At 39.9% G+C, this 19735-nt stretch overlaps 1 protein-coding gene across 2 annotated transcripts in view; it reads right to left on the bottom strand.

The window, feature by feature from the left end:
- SMYD3 (SET and MYND domain containing 3) overlaps positions 1–19735 on the bottom strand; it is a 352490-nt gene that overhangs the window by 75954 nt on the left and 256801 nt on the right. For both annotated transcript variants that reach the window (XM_058165279.1, XM_058165289.1), the window contains exons 6-7: positions 7181–7248; positions 2583–2685 (exon numbers count right to left, since the gene is read on the bottom strand). In XM_058165279.1, the coding sequence (XP_058021262.1) occupies positions 2583–2685; positions 7181–7248 (171 nt within the window). The remainder of the gene's footprint in view (positions 1–2582; positions 2686–7180; positions 7249–19735) is intronic.

Genomic DNA, 19735 nt, shown 5'->3' with positions numbered 1-19735 from the left:
TGTTCAGTGTTAATTCACTCTGTCCCCACTGTAACAGTGTTAATTCACTGTTAAATGTTTATCTAGAAAATCTGTGAATGTATTGCTAAGTAACTCAGTCCCTTTCTTTGATGGATGCAATCCATCTCTTTTGTAAAGTTTTTCATTGGACCAGTTGCAGACATCATGACTAATAAAGCCAAAGCCTTCCCTTTTACACCATTCCTTTAGCCATACATTAAACTCCACTTCATGCTGGCCTTTACCTTTTTGTTCCTTATATACTGGTAAAACCTCTGAAAAGATAAGCCTACAACCTATACTACTAATGAGCTGTAAGCACAAAATGAGTTGCAAACTCAGTGCTTATCTTTAGTTTATACTTGGTCCATTATTATAGTAGATAATGCATCTTGAATCTTATAAACTTATTTCACTTTTCCTCTTCTGGTGCATCTGTAAGGATATTGAGAATTTTTACTTCCTTCATGTTTAACCTCAAACTGTGATAAAGGTTAATAAAAGGTTGTGCACATTTAGTTGTGAATAACATTGTAGAATTCTGAAAAATGCAAAATTTAGAGTGTTTGTAAGTATGTATGTATTCTGATTATTCTATATATTTGGTAGGTGCCAATGAAAAATGAATATTTTTACAGCACTGCCCATCTCATAACTGGATGGTGCAAGATCCTGTCCTATTGTTTCTTTCCATATATATATACATACACATATATATGCTTAAACTTCCTTGTTTCTCCTCATATATATGTTTATATATTATATAATCTTTTGTGTTATACTTGTGTATATTGTTATGACAAAATTAAATAAATTTTTAAAAAAAAATAAAGTACAACATTTGAATGAAACTTTACCTAAAACTAGTGATTTGTGACTACCCATCATAACACTCTAGATCAGAATGGGCTGTCAACAATCTCTGAAAATGAATTATTGGAGCCACATATTGAACATGGAATAGCTACTGCTGAGTAGAGCCAGAGGTAAACTGATCATTTCTCTCTCCCTTTCTCCAAAGCACCTTCTTTATATTTACCACTCTTTATTCAATTAGTTGCTGATGGCAAAATAGATTACTTTGAGCATGGAGGTTCGTACTCTGAGATTGTGGGCTGGCTTCCAAGCATTTCGTTACCGGGCTAGGTAACATCTTCAGTCGAGTTTAGGAGATTACTAAATCCCCTAAATCCCCTATAGATTACTTTTGCCAGAGGACTGAATATATTATGAGAAAAATCTTCTCTAATTAAGCTGAAGGCCAAATGCTTCTCAGGTCACAGCTTGCCCATTCTGTTATAGGTGAATAAATCCTGATTAAAGTTCTTGATTGTGTGCTTACAATTTAGGAAACCAACTGCTGTCATCCTTCATAAATATTTCTATTGTGAGGTCCATTTCTTGAGAAGACTAGGAATTTGAAAGTTTATTTGCAGTGCTAATAAGGTTCAATTTCATAAAATATAAGGCTCCCTGGGTCTGCTTTAGGTCTTATGGGTTTGTTTTAATGATGGCACCTGTTAGAAAAGGGTTAATGATAAGTGCTTTGGTGGTGAACTTCTTATATGAGGCTATCAGCTCTGATGATTCAAAGGGACTATTCATTTAAAGGTATGAAATGTGACAAGATTTATTTAATAGGTTTTAATTCTTTGCTGTTAGCTTTGAAATTCTCAAGCTTTACAGTATAATCTAATTATTTTTAGCCATATATATATATATATATATATATATATGAACAGTATAAGCTAAAAATGCCGATATACCAGTCTTCCTCTACCTGCTATAGGAACTGTAATCCAGCACATCAAGAGATTCCGATAAGCTGCTTTCTGAAATGAACAGAACTGCAGAACTATAAAATCAGCAAAATTACCTGTAAATTTAATCCTATCTCCCAGTAACCAATGTTTTCTGTCCCTACATTACATTCTTTGCCTCTTTTCCCTCTTGCCAAAGCTAACACTAGAGAGGAATATAGAAAAAAAGCCAGGGGAAAAAAATGAAGTTTTATGCTGCTGCTGGACTAAGGTGGTATAATTGTTTCGGTGTAATTTGGATTAGATTTGAAATTTAAGGAGCCTCTTAATTAGAAACAGGCTGTCAGATAACACTCACACACACACAGAGGGAGAGAAACAGACACCATATTATATTTTGTTCATAAATTCAGATCATTCAATATGGCCATCTTAAAAAAAGGAAAAGAAAATGGTGTAAAGAATTCTCTGACAAAAACACAAGTCAGTTAGAAGGGTAATACTTTTTAAATAAAAGTTCGAGACAACAACTTTTGCCTCATACGTTCCTTGCAGGAAAGGTTTACTGCTTCAACATGGCTTTAGTCTGACAAATGCTTACAGTTGTAGTGATTTATTGCATGTTGAATTCCACCCACATGTAGGTTTTTTTTGGTTTTGTTTATAAGCAGCACTGCAATGATGAGGGGACCATACTATTCAAAGAAAAGATTTATTTTGTTATGTTCTTCCTGAAAGTTATGAAATAGAAATAACATCAAGATTTTATCAAGATATTCAATCTGCAGGCTTCTGGGATGGAAGAAGAAACAAATTAATTACCTCTTCTCCCAATTGCATTTCCTGAATGGACCGAAGGTGTAGTTGAGGACCCTCAAAGATGACCACACAATTAGGATCACAACTGTTGTTCAACAAGGACATGCTAATGAAGAAAAACAAAATCCAGGTAAGAAATAGATATAGTGGAAAGTATTTATTCTACAAATCTATCTAGCTTAGTATCTCTCGGGTTGATATTAGAAATTGCATAGGGAGGGACTCAAAGATTGATTGGTTTATGACGTTGCCCAACTTAAGTTAGTGATTCTGAGTGGATAACAATAAAGAAAAGCATAAAAGAAGCACAATAAAATTATCACAACAAATGCATAGAGATCTCTACATGCAGGTCTCTTATTAAATAAAATTTAAATTTCAATAAATTTAACTACATTTTAAATATAAATAAACTATAGAAGTTGTTAAGAAAGAATTCCAATTATCTCCATCATAAAATATAAGCCACAAATCATTGTAGGTTTTTTGTTCATTCTATGGGTTAGAATGGGCTTGATGCCTTATGTTTATAGATGAAAACTCCTTAATTTCATAACATATGGATAGACCTCTACAACAAAGAGTTTAAGGCAGGGCTGTCAAACTCCCGGCCCTTGGCCTGGATGCGTCATGTGCTGGCCACATCCATGCCTGGTTTAGCAAAGGGGAAAAAAGTCCCAATACGTCACGTGACGCTGTCATGATGAGGTGAGTTTGACACCCCTGGTGTAAGGACTGCAAAACTATGTAGGACAAACAGACAGAAGATTAGCAGCACATCCATGAACATCAACTAGCTGTCAGAAGACATGATGGAAACTTCTTAATTTCACAGCACATTGACAGGCTGAACTGTGGTTTCAACTGGGAAACTGTGACTATCCTAGATCAAGCCAAGTTCAAAAATGCAAGAGAATTCCTGGAAGCCTGGTATTTTGACAAACTGGCTAACAACAGGCACATAGACATAAATAACTTCTACACACCATTCAAAAGAAACAATCAACAAACCAAAAGTACCAGAATACCTTGCCATCAATCAACACCCAGATAAGCAGGGATTAACACCAACATTAACATTAGACCAACAATTAAGAAACAAACAATATCCCAATCAAGGAACTGACAAAGCTAACAATAAACAGCTGAACCAAAGAATCAACAAGACCACTCCCACCAACAAAGACAGGGCAGAGCACTAGAATATAACATGTGAACAAAACCCCACTCCTGACTAGTAAGGATGATGTTACCTACCATATTTTTCAGAGTATAAGATGCACTCCCCCCCAAAAAAGAGGGTGAAAATTCAGGTGCGTATTATACTCCGAATGTAGCCCCACCCACCCACCGGCCCCCACCCTTTGGCTTCTGCCTCCCAGCAATTTACGTCCTTGCAGCAAGCAACAAACAGCAAAACAGCCCATTTCAGTTTCAGCACAGCCTGATTAGCACAAGTAGTTGATTGTCGGTTGGATCGGCCTCCTGACCCTCAGCTGTTCCAGGCTGCAGGGATTGCCATTGCCTATTGCCACAAGGGCTTCCACTGTTTGCTGCAAGCAGGCAAATTGCTGGGAGGCAGATTTATTTTTCTTGTGCTGAAAATGAAAATGAAACTAAAGCAGGTTGCTTGCTGCAACAAGGCAAACAGGGAGGCAGAGGCAGAGGTTTTGTGGTCTTATTTTATTTTTTGTGTCCTTTTGTTGTAAAATTTATATCTAGAATCAACAACTAGCTGGAATTTAAAAAGCATTTCACTAACTTAATTAAAATGTTACCTGAAGGAAAATAAAGAGAGGGGGAAAAAAGCTTTAAATCTAACAGATTGCCGGCTGAACAACTTACTGATTCTGATTACAATACCAATCTATGCAAAGAAAAAAACTTAAAACAGTTCCAAACTGGTAAAATTTCATATTATTTCCCATATCCATGCACTAGTATATATCTTGTTTTCGTCCTCAAAAAAGGTAGGTGCATCTTATAGTCCAGAGCGTCTTATACTCCAAAAAATACGGTAGCTTGGGTAATGAAACCGCTGCAAGAAAACAACCAAACTCAGAGAGCATCAAGGACACCTCATTTTTTTTATTTTTACAATTGAAAGTTGGCCACAGACATTGACTGAGATGAGCAGCTATAGAAATTGGTTATATAAGTAAATAAAAAGAATAGTAAAACAAGAATAGTAAAACTAGCTGTTTGATCATGAATATTGAAATGCTCTTTAAAATCTGGATCTGAATTCTAAAATGCCTGAAGGGAAAAACGTAAATGAGAGAATAGTTTTTTCCCCCCTTTCTTTCTCTGAGTGCAATTCAAAAATTTAATTTTTCCCATTGTCCTGATATCATCATAAGACTATCAGGGTTTTACTGCCTCCACTCGAAGCCATTTGTCGCCCCGTTCATTTTCAACTGTCGGCAGTGATTTTGAGGAAATCCAGACAAAGGTCGATCAGCAGCATAATAAACCCTAAGGGATTCTGGGAAAATGCATTCCAGGACATGTAACATTTATTAGAAGAACTCGGGCCTCCTGGAAAATTACAGTTTCTAGAACCTCACAGGCCAGAATATTGCTGTTGCAGAATACAAGGTAGAAGGGAAGTGTTCAATTTTTATTCATCAGAGTGATTCCCCCAGATAATCTCTTTTATTTGCCAGGTGCTTCATTTTGAACCCTCTGTCGTGTCCCACTCCTCCGCTGAAGGCCGGGTCAGGGAAATCCGAATCAGGTGTGCCTCTGCAGCTCTGCCAAAGTCCTAGCAAAGTCCTCAGGGCAGGCAGGAGACCAGAAAGTGACTTCAGCAAGATATGTTTAGACTTTGCCTGACTCAGAGAATGCCAGAAAGCAGATCCTTTATATAGGCCATGGGGTGTGGCTCCATGACTCACACTTATCCAGGCCTGCCCCCTCCCTTTCTTCTGTTGCCTCCGCCTATCAAGTCTTCTGACGCGAGGGTCACTCCAGTCAGCAGCTGTTGGTAATAGACCTTCCTCAGGCTCACATGCTGTGGAGGAGGGGGAGGGGTCTAGTTGCTCCGTTTGCCTGGGCATGGAGCCAGAGCTGGGGGCTGGAGGTATTTCTTCTTCTTCAGCCTGTCTGGGCATGGAGCCAGGGCTGGGGCTGGAGGTATTTCTTCTTCTTCAGCCTGTCTGGGTATGGAGCCAGGGCTGGGGCCGGGAGGCATACTAGAACATTCCTCCGTGTTCGGAAGCAGATAAGAAGACCCCGGCTGAGGTGAGAGCGGACGAGACACAACACCCTCTTCCTTTCTCCATATATGTGGATCCTTCCTTACATTGCTGCTGCTTTTATTCCTAGTTTTAGCCAATAGGCCCCTGTCTGCAACCCTTTTTGGTTCGGGCTATCCTGAAGTCTTTCCAAAAAGCAGAGAAACCTGTTGCTGCCTCCTATTACTACAGGAGCATGACAAAAAGAAACATCTACTGGACTCTTCTTGTTATCTATGAGCAGAAGCTCAACAGAGCATGAGTAGACAGCCTGGCTTCTTCATCCAGAACTCTTTATAACTGCTAAACATTTATAAAGCTCTGCTGAATGAGCTGTAGCCATGCTTCCTGGAAATCTGTAAATGCAGCTAAACGGAGGGGAAAATATGCTTTTTAATACTGCAAAGAGAGCCAGTTTGGTTTAGGGATTAAGACACCAGGCTAGAAACCAGAAGACTGTGAGTTCTAGTCCGATCTTGGGTACAAAGCCAGGTGGGTGACTTGGGCCAGTTATTTTCTTTCAGCCTTAGGAAGGAGACAATGGAAAATCACTTCTAAAAAATATTGCCGAGAAAACTCCATGGACTTGTCCAGGTGGTTGCCAAGAACTGGGCATGATTGAACAGAAATAAACTACTGCAGAAGAAAGAGGCAATTGAAAGTCAAAATCAAAGGAAAGTGTATAGACTTGATTGCCTTTCCAAAATTTGCCATGAATTTGTAATTTCTAATGTAAAGGAAGAAAATATTAAAAATGTGGGGAGTAATTTTATTAATTGTAATTAATATCATTAAATTAGAGATTTTAGACTGCAACCTGATCATGCCAGTCAAAGGCAACCTTGGCAGTCTCTGGTGAAAAGCTTTTCTCATTCATTGACAGAAGAGCTGGATGGTAATATAAAACCCAAATCAGCCAAAGTCGCAAGAACAAAATGAAGGTTGGGGTTTTCACTGAGTTAACCAACTATATTTTTGCTGTATTTTCTATCTTGGCCTCAGCTCTCTTCTGCTCAGGATTTGCACGCTTCTTTCATGCAATTCTGCCTCATTTGACATACGGAATCTACTCTCAAACTTATCATAGCCCTATTTCCACTACATGCTGTGAATTCAGAGACTATAGTGCCACACATTTTGTTTTATATTAGTTAAACTTCTTAATGTATTTGTGGAATCTGATATTTCAGCTGCTGAGCTGAAGAGAAAGAGGAAGAGGAAGAGAGAGAGAGAGAGAGGTGTGTGTGTGTGTGTGTGTGAGAGAGAGACAGAGACAGAGAGAGACAGAGACAGAGACAGAGACAGAGACAGAGACAGAAAGATTGGTACTACTAGAACCACAACAGTAATGCTTGTCCACTGTACCTGGGATACAGTCCAACACCAACATCTTGCAGTTCTCCATTGCTTATGCTAAAACAGTTACTGGTCACCTGTAAAAACAAGGTTAAAATCTATTATTAGGATTATTAGAATAACTTAGAAATGTCTTAACCTAATGAAAGCATTGTTTAAAGAGAAAGGCAGCTAAGACAAAAGCCAAATAACCAGAATATTTATCCCCCAAAAAATAACACCCTTTCATATTACAATATATGAAGCAGAGACAAGGCTTTTATAATAAACCAGTTAGAAACAGAAATGCTAGTGTCTTCAACGACATGCTGAAAATTAATTTGTTAAGTTTTAATGTAAAAAGTACACAAATACTTTCAATCTATGGATGCTTGCAAAATTACATTAATCATAAATTAAAATAAAATCTGCCCCCAGTGTAATTGCAAATGCTTTGGCAGCGGAGTTAATTTAAATGGATATGTGTATATACACACACACACATATACATATACACAAACATGCTCTGTTTTCTTCTTAAATTACATTAATTAGTATGTTACTAGTTTAACCCATTCAGACAATCCCTATCATTTAGAAAAGCTATACATCTTAATTATATTTCTCCTACTGCTATTGGAAACATAATTGCAGACAAGACTTGTGAGCTCTGATTTTTTTTCATTTTAAGCAGCAAAAATATTGGTTACAAAAATATTGACTTTGCTGTTCAGAGCACAGATGAGTAGCTCTTTGCAGATGGGAGAAAAATTTTCATTTTTTCTGAAATTCCAAAGAAACCCAGAAGGAGAGATGAAAAAAATATACCTTCATTTCCTCAAAATCAGTATTATACATAAGTAGATAAAATGCTGCAGGCTAGCACAGAGTGATTGACAGAAGCAGAATATGCCAGGGAGCCTTGAGGGGAGTACTGTAGTAGTTGTTGAATGCTCTTGGTGGCCTATTCACCCTTTAAACTAGCCTGCTACACATAAATACCTCCAATGATACTCTCAGTAGAGTTGAGTAGGGTTGAACCAGCACACAGTGGTATGATAGGAATCAAAAGCTTGTCCCTTATCTTGGGCAAAAAACATTGTGTTGACTATTCTGGCAGAAGGCAAGTGTGCAATTAGAAATATTGTAACCATCATCTACTTAGTCCTTATGGTAGAAGGACAGACTGACCACATAGAGGAAGATACTTCTTTGTGGGTTACTTGTGCTCACTCACAATGGCACACTATGGTAGATTTGATACACTGAGGTGAATCCCTACGTGCTGTTGCCCAGAAGGAAATGGGAGAATAAAATATCAGTTCTTGCTATGACCAATCCTTTACACAGAAAAACATGGAGAAACAGAGGTGGCAGTGACAAGTCATTGAGCAGAGCGTGCTATCTGCGTTCTCTTTTTCTACAGCCTAGTTTCTTTTTAACAGCAAGAGAAATGGAAAGAGGATGATTGTCTCTTGTGTGCATGCCTCTTTGCTTGTCTGAAAGGAGGTCACTTGCAGAGAGAAAAATAAAACTCAAGGAAGCATGGCAATGCTAGAAAGCTCCACTCTGTCTGCATCTAATTTCTCTAGAGGATGTAATGGGAAGAATTGTGCTTGGCCAACCAAGAAGCAACTTTGTCGGTGGGAAGCCTTATCCTCTGTTTACTGGGAGATACAGAGAATAACATAGAATAACAGGCTTGGAAGGGACCTTGGAGGTTTTCTAGTCCAACCCCCTGCTCAAGCAGGAGACCCTATACCATTCCAATCAAATGGTTGTCCAATCTGTTATTGAAAACCTCCAGTGATGGAGCATCCACAACTTCTGGAGACTAGTTGTTCCATTAATTAATTGTTTTAGCGCTAGGAAATTTCTCCTTAGTTGTATCTCTCTTTGATGATCTTCTTCTTCTTAGACTTAGACTTAGACTAACTATTGTCACTTTGAGTGTACACTAATTGGCATACATTAAAATTAAATTTCATTGCATACAGCTCTCAAAGGGTCACTACTATGCACTACATAAACATGACAAAATAAATAAATAAATACAAAATTATGCATATGCCCATATATATTACATGACACAGAGAAACAACACAATCTAGTTTGGATGTATACATGTACATGGTGAGAAAAATGTATCTTGCGAGTTTACTGGATGGGTGGCATAGGGAGCAATGCTGTTACAGAAAAGCTTGCTACTTCTTGTCCTATCCTCAGATGCTTTGGAGGCTAGGTTGATCCCCTCTGTCACAGCCTCTGAAGTGCTGGAACACAGCTATCACGTCACTCCTAATCCTTCTCTTTGATAGGCCAGACATATCTAGTTTCCTTAACTGTTCATCATACAGTTTAGTCTCCAGACTCCTTATCATCTTTGTTGCTCTTCTCTGCACTATTTCTAGGACCTACTCAGCATCTTTTTGTATTGTGGCAACCAGAATGTGACACAGTATTCCAAATGTAGCCTCACAAGTGCACTATCATCTTTCGTGATATTGGTGCTATCCCTGTGTTGATGCTTCCTAGGATTGCATTGGCTTTTTTGGAAGCTGCAGTAGACCGCTGATTCATACTTAGCGGTGGTCCACCAGGACACAGAGATTCCTTTCACTACTGTTGAGCCAGGTACCACCTATTCTATACCTGTGCATTTGATTTTACTCACCTAGGTGCAGGACCGTACTTTTCTTATCACTGAAGTGCATCTTGTTGGATAGAGCCTAATAATAAAGTCTTTCAAGATCCTTCTGAGTCTTCAGACTATCTTCTAAGAATTTGGCAATTCCCCCCAGCTTAGTGTCATCTGCAAATTTGATGAGTTCCCATTCCATCCCCTCATCCATATCATTTATGAAGAAGATGAAGAGTACTGGGGCTAAGACAAAACCTTGAGCTACCCCACTTCATGCTTCCTTCCATGTAGATTTAGTTCCATTGAGGACTACATGCTGAGTGTGATTGGTCAGCCAGTTTTAAGTCCATCTTGTGGTGATCCTGTCTATCCAACATTTTTTCTATCTTACCAAGGAGGTGGCTGTGGTCTACTTTGTCAAATACCTTACTGAACTTTAAGTAAACTATGTCCATAGTATTTTCCCAATCCACTAATTTAGTCACTTTGATTAATTTGATTAATCTATGCACACCAAAGTACCATCACTAGGGGCAAAGTTCAGTGAGTAAGATCATGAGGTGCTCTCTTGCTTCACTGATCAGAAAGAGAAAGTATCAGTAACTACATTTGCCAATAACTGGAAACCCTTTATGAATTTTTTGCTGAAAATAGAAAAAAAATGAACTTATGATTTATGAGTTGGATGATTACAAAAGGCAGGCTATGAAAGAAGGGAGCCACAATCTAACCTTAGAGAGGGGATAAAATATAAATGCTTTATAACTGCTGGTCACTCCTTTATAACTTTCTATTTATTTCCTTTCTCTTTCATTTTATTTCTTTCTCATTTACTGATTATTTTCTTTTCTTTATCTTTATTTCCTTTTTTTAAATTTGTATTGCTTTTATTCTTTAAACCTTTCTTTAATAAAAAAAAATAATTAATAAAAGAAGGAAAGAAGAGGCCAAACCCTCTGGCAGAGCTATCTACTTTTCTAGACCAATCTGCTTTGCCATTGTCCCTAGGGGATGCAAACAAGGGAGATAAGACAGAACTATGCAGCTACTGCCATCTTATCTCAATCAACTACTGGAGGCAAAACTCAAGAGAAGGCATGGGAGCAAGGGAAAAACGTTTTCAGGAAATGACTGACTGGGTGAGATCTCACTTTTCTTGTGCAACCTGTGTTGCAAGGCAGAGAAAGGAGGAAGGATTTATATTTAATATTTGCTGCCTGGCTGCCTCTCATTATATGGACATGATTTATATGTCTACATGGCTAGAGTTACAAAAAAATTGCCTAGATACGCAAATCACGTGTGAATTCATGAACAAGGTAAAATGTACATAGCCAACAAAATCCAGGAATGGAAACTATATTTTTAATTTGAGTTCACTATAGCATGATCTTTAGAAAATGGGCTTTGGATATAGATAAGTAACATTTAAGTCTGTTCGGCCATAACATTCACAGGAGGAACAGGAGAAGTTGTGGTCTCACTACTCTTCTGGATTCTGTTAAAGCTTTGACCTCACTTGAGAATTAAAGTATGTTCCAAGATTTGTTGCAAGCATAAGCAAATGAAAGCATATCGATCTATGTGCTTTCTTCCCATATTTTAAGTCAAAGGAGAGAATAGCCATGTGCAGATGGCTAAAGTTAAGATTAGAGCTTAATGTTGAACTATCAGGTGAGTATGTAAATGAGCCACCTATTAAGGGAGGCAGAAGTAGAAGGGCTATTAATGATTTATACCTACTATGGATAAAGAAAAGAAAATTCTGCTAATTAGCATGTGAGGCACCTTGGATATTAATATATTCTTACAATTTGCATAACACTACTTCTGGTATTGCTTCTAAGACTGCAATTTTTATAGCTGGTTGAAGCAGCCCAGTCATAAATGTTACCCCATCTGTGGGATTTTTTGCCCTTTTAAAGATTTTTTCCCCCTTTACTCCATTTATTTAAGGATAAGCAAGCAATCCAGAGATGCTAGCCTATATAAGTTATCATCTAACCCTTAAAAAACATAAAAAATTCTCTATTAATTTCACATAATAGTAGTTTGAGATGAAAGATATTTTGAAATTCATCTAATTTATGCACTTCCTTGGTGCAGGACTCACTGCAGCATCTATGGCAGATGACTATCCAACCATTGACTGAAGATCTCTAGTAAAGGAGAACTCACCACTTCTTATGGCAGCCTAATTTATTGGCTGTCGCCTTGTAGAGTCACTGATTCCTCCTGACATCTATCAAGAACCTTTCTTGCAGTTTTATTCTTCTGGTCTTATTCTCTAGGGGAATATCAAATATATCAGCTCCTTTTTCTATGTCATAGCTTTTCAGATATTTCTAAAATGCTGTCATATTCCCCTCTCAAATGTATTTTTAATAAACATACCCTTCCTCATAGGCATAGGTTCCAGACTTTCACTATTTAGAATATCCTGTTCTGAGAGATCTTTCCCCTTTATTTATTTTATTCAATTTTTATACCGCCCTTCTCCCGAAGGACTCAGGGCGGTGTACAGCCAAATAAAAATCCACAATATACACATTAAAACAAGATTTAAAAAAAACATATTACAGGGTGGCCGAAATTTAAAACAATTTAACAAACCTTAAAATATAAATTACCCCAATTAAAATTTAATAAAACTTTTAAGCCAGTCCCGCTTGAATAAATAGGTGCGTTTTCAGCTCACGGCGAAAAGTCCGAAGATCAGGCACTTGACGTAAACCAGGGGGAAGTTCGTTCCAGAGTGTAGGAGCTCCAACAGAGAAGGCCCTGCCCCTGGGGGCCGCCAGCCGACATTGTTTGGCGGACGGCACCCTGAGAAGGCCCTCTCTGTGTGAGCGTACGGGTCGGTGGGAGGCATAAGGTAACAGCAGGCGGTCCCGTAAGTACCCGGGCCCTAAAGGTGGTAACCAAAATCTTAAAGCGCACCCGAAAGACCACAGGGAGCCAGTGCAAACTGCGCAGGAGTGGTGTTACATGGGAGCAACGAGTTGCTCCCACTATTACCCGCGCAGCTGCATTCTGGACTAGCTGCAGCCTCCGGGTGCACTTCAAGGGCAGCCCCATGTAGAGAGCATTGCAATAATCCAAACGGGAAGTGACAAGAGCATGAGTGACCGTGCATAAGGCATCCCGGTCAAGGAAGGGGCACAACTGGTGAACCAAGCGTACTTGGTGAAAGGCCCTCTTGGAGACGGCCGCCAAATGATCGTCAAACGACAGCCGCCCATCCAAGAGAACACCCAAGTTGCGCACCCTTTCCATTGGGGCCAATAACTCGCCCCCCACAGTCAGCTGCGACTGCAGCTGACTGTACCGGGGTGCCGGCATCCACAGCCACTCCGTCTTGGAGGGATTGTGCTTGAGTCTGTTTCTCCCCATCCAGACCCGTACGGCTTCCAGACACCGGGATAGCACTTCGACAGCTTCGTTGGGGTGGTCCGGGGTGGAAAAGTACAGCTGCGTATCATCAGCGTACAGATGATAACTCACCCCGAAACCACTGATGACCTCACCCAGCGGCTTCATATAGATGTTGAACAGGAGGGGCGAGAGAATCGATCCCTGAGGCACCCCACAAGGCGCCTCGCGGTCGACCTCTGCCCCCCCGTCAACACCGTCTGCGACTGGTCGGAGAGATAGGAGGAGAACCACCGATAAACGGTGACTCCCACTCCCAAGCCCTCCAACCGGTGCAGCAAGATACCATGGTCAATGATATCGAAAGCCGCTGAGAGATCTAATAGGACCAGGGCAGAGGAACAACCCCTATCCCTGGCCCTCCAGAGGTCATCCACCAACGCGACCAAAGCTGTCTCCGTACTATGTCCAGACTGGAAGCCGGACTGGAACGGGTCTAGATAGACGGCTTCATCCAGGTACTGGGGAAGCTGCCATGCAACCACACTCTCTACAACCTTCGCCACAAAGCGAAGGTTGGAGACTGGACGATAATTTCCCAAAATAGCTGGATCCAGGGAAGGCTTCTTGAGGGGGGTCTCACCACCGCCTCTTTCAAGGCAGCGGGGAAAACCCCTTCCAACAATGAAGCATTTATAATTCCCTGGAGCCAGCCTCATGTCACTTCCTGAGTAGCCAGCACCAACCAGGAAGGACACGGGTCCAGTAAACATGTGGTTGCATGTAACCTCCCCAGCAACCTGTCCACGTCCTCGAGAGCACAGACTCAAACTCATCCCAAACAACCTCAACAAGACGTGCCTCTGTCATCCCGCTTGGATCATCGCAATTTTGGTCTAAGCTATCCCGAAGCTGAACGATTTTATCGTATTGATAACCGTTAAACTCCTCAGCACGTCCCTGTAAGGGGTCATCCCACCCCTCCTGGTGAAGGAGGGAGCGAGTCACCCAAAACAGGGCGGCCGGGCAGTTATCTGCCGATGCAATGAGGGTGGAAACGTACGAACGTTTCGCCTCCCTCATTGCCACTAGATAGGTCTTAGTAAAAGATCTCACTAGTGTCTGATCAGCCTCGGAACGGCTAGACCTCCAGGTACTCTCTAGGCGTCTTCTCCAGTGTTTCATCTCCCTCAGCTCCTCGGAGAACCAAGGAGCCAATTGAGATCTACGCCGGGTCAGAGGCCGCAAAGGCACGACACCGTCCAAAGCCCCAGCCGCGGCCCGTTCCCAGGCCGCAACTAGTTCTTCAGTCGTGCCATGGGCAAGATCCTCAGGGAACAGCCCAAGCTCCGTCCGGAACCTCTCAGGGTCCATCAGGCGCCTGGGACGGAACCAACGCATTGGCTCCGTCTCCCTGTGGTGGTGAACGGCGGGCCGAAAGTCCAGGCGAAGGAGAAAATGATCTGACCATGACACCGGTTCCGTCACTAAATCTCCTAATTCCAGATCATTAATCCACTGTCCAGAGATAAAAATCAGATCTAGTGTGTGCCTCCCCCCGTGTGTGTAGGGCCATCAGTTACTTGAATCAGGTCCATGGCCGTCATGGAAGCCTGGAACTCCTGAGCTACCGTTGATGACAAGCCGGCCGATGGCAAGTTGAAATCCCCCATGACCAAAAGTCTGGGAATCTCAACTGCCACCCCGGCAAGCACCTCCAGCAGCTCAGGTAGGGCTGTAGTCACGCAGCAAGGAGCCAGGTACGCAATCAACAGACCCATCTGATTCCTATGGCCCCACTTCACAAGGAGGGATTCACAACCAGCTATCTGAGGTACAGTGGACTCCCTCGGCTCTAGGCTTTCTTTAATCACAATCGCCACCCCCCCACCCCTACCTTGGGCCCTTGGCTGATGAAATGCGTGGAAACCCGGAGGGCACAGTTCAACCAGGGGAACACCCCCCTCTGTGCCCAACCAGGTCTCCTTTGGAATGTGCTCTAATTTGTTGCTGTCCTTTTTGAATTGTGGTGCTTGAAACTGGACACAATGTTCTATATGGGATTTGACTAGATAGAACAATTGCTTCCTGTGAGTTGGGCTCCTTCCATTAATGCACCATGAGCATTTGTTTTTTTAGTAGCTACATCACACTGCTCATGTTTACATGGTAGGTGATGAGTTTCTCAGTTCCCCTTTATGTGTATTTTACATGCATAGTATCAAGCCAGTGATACTTGTGCCTATCATCATCAACAACCACCACCACCATCATCAAGTCTAATACTAATATATAATATTTTGTTTGGTGTGGGAAGTAAAAATACTAAATCATTTTCCTTCATGCTTAGGGAACATACATTTTGTTGTAAAATATATATTGATCTATCCTTTATTAATGAATCATTCAGAGGAGAACATGTAAAATAATAAACATTATCATACAAACATATTTTATAGTTTTTAGTATCTTATACTTCATACAAGAACATACATTAACTTTTCTCTGAGTTCACCTCATTAATTTTATGTTTGACCTGCAAAACTGTTCTAATTTGTAATGATACTGTAATGATATACATTGTTACATTATACATGTGATTTAAAACTGCATTTTAAACGTAACTTGGCCACAATGATGGAATAATTGATGAAACATTGATCAGCAAAGTAGATTTATATATTTAGTTTTAAAACAGCCTATAAACCTAATCTCTACTATAATTCAAAGCAGGAGTTTCTGCACCGAATATTATAAAGAGATATTGTATTTAAGGTTTCTGCTATTTGTCCATTAAACAGAAAGTATGTGGTCAGTGAAGGCTGATAAGCTCCATGATTCTGGGTAGTTCAATCTTGGTGTATTTGGTTAGGTCAGATGTGCTATGGAGTAGTGCTCTCATAGATTCTTTTGCTAGTTCTGGGTCTATTGAAGTGAAGAGTGCTGTGACACCAAATGAGACTATGATTTCATCTTCATCCATGTCAATCAGTCAGTCAGTCAATTATGTGTCAGTTATTTTGCAATATTGTAGGTTAGGATTCCTGGCCGCAATACAGTTGGAGGCGTCCATATAACAACTTTGTTATGCAGGCCCAAGAATGGTATCAGTTATGATGGGCTAGAGAAAAAGTGATTCAGATAGGTTTCATGAAGGAAGCGAAAAGCAGTTGAATAGAATCCACAAGGGCTAAGGCAAGAAGAGAGGGAATCCTACTCTCATTCTTTGACTATACTGGAAAGAGTTGGGAAATACCAGGCACTAGAAATGGAGGGGGAGAATTTCCACAGAGACCTTCAGAAGAAGAATGAAGGCTGAGAGAAACACCATCACTTATGAGAAGGAAAATACAATTCAATTCAAATTCAATTCAAACCTTTATTGTCAGCATGTGTACTATGAGATTGGCTGAGCCTCCCTTTGTGCATCCCCCCAACACAATGCAACTCACAGTGAAAGACAAAAAAAAAATCCCTATCCCAGTGAATCCTGCTACCAATCACCCAATGCTATCGCATCATGTGAACTTATTGCACGTTGTGCCAGCCCCGCAAGTCAATCGTACTATGTTGTTGCAGTTATTTTTCATTCAGGAAAACAGGTGGCAACTGTCCTCAGTTATTATTACGTCTAGACACTTGAAAAAAGACACTGAGAAAAGTAATCGGGTGACTTTGGGGAGGAAGCAAGAGAGAATGAGATAAGAAAGTAAAAAAGTATGAGAGAAAAGTAATAAACCAATAATAGAGCAGTAAAATGGCCAACAGGATAATAGGATAAGAAGTACAATAATGTGGAAGCTAAATTTCCCAGTTTGGGACAAAGATGTTAATGAATATGAGAGAAGAGGGCAATTAAAAGCTAACAGCTGACTAGAATTATAAAAAAATAACAGAATAAAGATAACAGATTCCAGGTAGTCTTTGACTTACTCAACATTCATTTGGTCATGAAAAATGTACTGAAAGGGTAGCTGATCACAAACTAAATACAATTTAGCAGTGTGATGTAATGCAAAAGAGAAACACACTTATTTAGTTTATTACAAGAGAAGTATAGTTTACAAAATATAAGAAATAAATGTTTGATTCTGTTCTGCTTTGATCAGACTCTATTCTGAGTACTAAGCCCTAAACAGGTTCAGAGAAGAATAACAGGAATTATCAGAGATTATGAAGATATTCAAAGTTGAATGAATTATACAGAGTGTTGACATGTGGGGTTAAGTAGTCATCTCTTTTGGATTCTTTATTTTTTATTCCTGACTATTTCTACTTGCCCATTTGCTTTATACTGTATGCATCCAGGTATTTAAAATTTTAGATCTTACTAAATTTCCAAAGGTATCATTAATAGAAAATCTATCTCTAGTATCATTGTTTGCCTACTCAATAAGGACTTTCATTTCCTACTTTTTTTCATTCCAACACACAGTAAAATGTTTAGCGAAATTTATGTTTACATTTTTTTCAACTTTAAAAAACATTTATCAAATTTATACAACCTACTTCATCGAGTGTGCATACAACTTGTACAAAGCACGCAAAATAGTTAAAACAACCCAGATTTTGTTATCAGCTTTAAAGTCCAACTGCATTTAACACTAGTCGTTCAGCAGTTCAGAATTATGAGAGACAACACATACTAGTGTAACCTGAGCATTTCAACTAGTAGACCAGAATATAGTACACAGCACATTTAAAGGAGATGATAGCCTACTACAATAGATATGGGAATAGAGTCCTCTTCTCTTTAAAGTCTTGTTCTCTGACCATCTGGCTAGATACAATCTTTGAAGAACAAACGCAAATGTCTTATTGGTAGAAGCACTGTTTTGCGGTTCATAAAACAAGAGCCACTTTACAGCCAGATTGTACAACATTGCAGCTGCCCTCTTTGCCGATGTCCCAAAAGACTGCTGCCGTGGCCAACCACTAATATGAAATATTAATAGAAACTGAACACAAAAGAAGAACAAAGAGAAAGAACAGTGTAAGCAATCTACTGGTTAAATTAAATTTTTTGAGCCGTAACATGAAAAGACCCTAAAGAATCATTTCTTGAAAACATTTCTTTTTACCTGAAGGGGAAGTGGACCTGCTGAGATTCAGGTAGAAGAAACTGTGATTTAAGAATGTTACCAGTTGGCTTTTCTGACTGTAGCTTATTAATTAATAATTACCTTATTCTAATTACTTTATTCTTTTGTAGATTAAAAAATACTGCAAACAAGGCAGAGCCTTCTATGCAGCTTTGCCTTTACCCTTATAGAGCAAAAGAAATTAATTGCTTCTTGATGGTAAGCTTGCAGTTCTGCAGTCTTGTCTCTTACATTCCATGAGCTCCTATCTTGGGTCTTTCTGTATATAGAAATATTATGCATATAACGTTTAAACTTTTAATTGAGATTACTCACATACTGCATGAGATGGGGAATTGGGCTTGCATTATTACAGGGGCCTAATTTTTCTATTTATTAAGTCCCCACTACTATTAATCTTCTCATCTTTCCTATTACCCATCTCCTTCCACTAATGGCTGTATGACTGTAACTTTGTTGCTTGTATCCTTACAATTTATTTTGACTGTTTCCTAATATGATTTGATTGCTTATTTGTACCATATAACTATCATTAAGTGTTGTACCTTATGATTCTTGATAAATGTTTCTTTTATTTTATGTACACTGAGAGCGTATGCACCAAGACAAATTCCTTGTGGGTCCAATCAACCCTGACCAATAAAATTGTATTGTATCGTATCGTATCGTATCGTATCGTATCGTATCGTATCGTATCCTATCCTATCCTATCCTATCCTATCCTATCCTATCCTATCCTATCCTATCCTATCCTATCCTATCCTTATCCTATCCGAACCCCATTTTTTTTGTACTTCTTAGAACACTTATAAATCAGATCACTGAACTGGGAAGAAAATATTTATTTCCTTACAGAACTTATATTGCTGTCTACCTCGAATGATGATTCTATGTTGCTGATAACAACGCATAAAAAACAGAGTTAAAAACAAAAGTACCTTTTCCCCCAGGTGCCAGGCCATCCATCCCTGCAGCTCAACCCCCATCCTAGCCCAATGCTTGGCTCAGCCCTCCAGAAGGCTAAATGGTAGGTATCCCTTCGATCTCAGATGGGAGTGTTCCAGGGATGAAATGTAAAATTCGTTACTACCGGTTCTGTGGGCGTGGCTTGGTGGGAGGGGTGTAATGTGACTGGGTGGGCATGGCCAACTTTTTTTTTCTTTTAAAAGCATTTTTTCTACAACCTCTTTGGCCGAAGAGGTTGTAAAAAAAAATGCTTTTAAAGCCTGTGATGATCAGGCAACTCAGCTGATGATCATGTTGCTCAGCTGGGCTGGGGGGGGGATTTTTGCTACTGGTTCTCCGAACCACCCGCCACCATCACTACCGGATCGGGCGATCCAGTCCAAACCGGGAGCATTTCATCCTTGGAGTGTTCCAAACAACTTGGAAACCATCAAGAAGGAATAAGTCCAAGGTCCTATCAGGTGGCAACTTGTAAAAAAAGGTAATCTGGAGTGCACACACCCT

Source organism: Ahaetulla prasina, chromosome 1, assembly GCF_028640845.1.
Source record: "Ahaetulla prasina isolate Xishuangbanna chromosome 1, ASM2864084v1, whole genome shotgun sequence".
Taxonomy (NCBI): Eukaryota; Metazoa; Chordata; class Lepidosauria; order Squamata; family Colubridae; genus Ahaetulla; species Ahaetulla prasina.
Note: the sequence above shows the minus strand (reverse complement) of the source record. Positions and strands in the feature narration are given on the sequence as shown.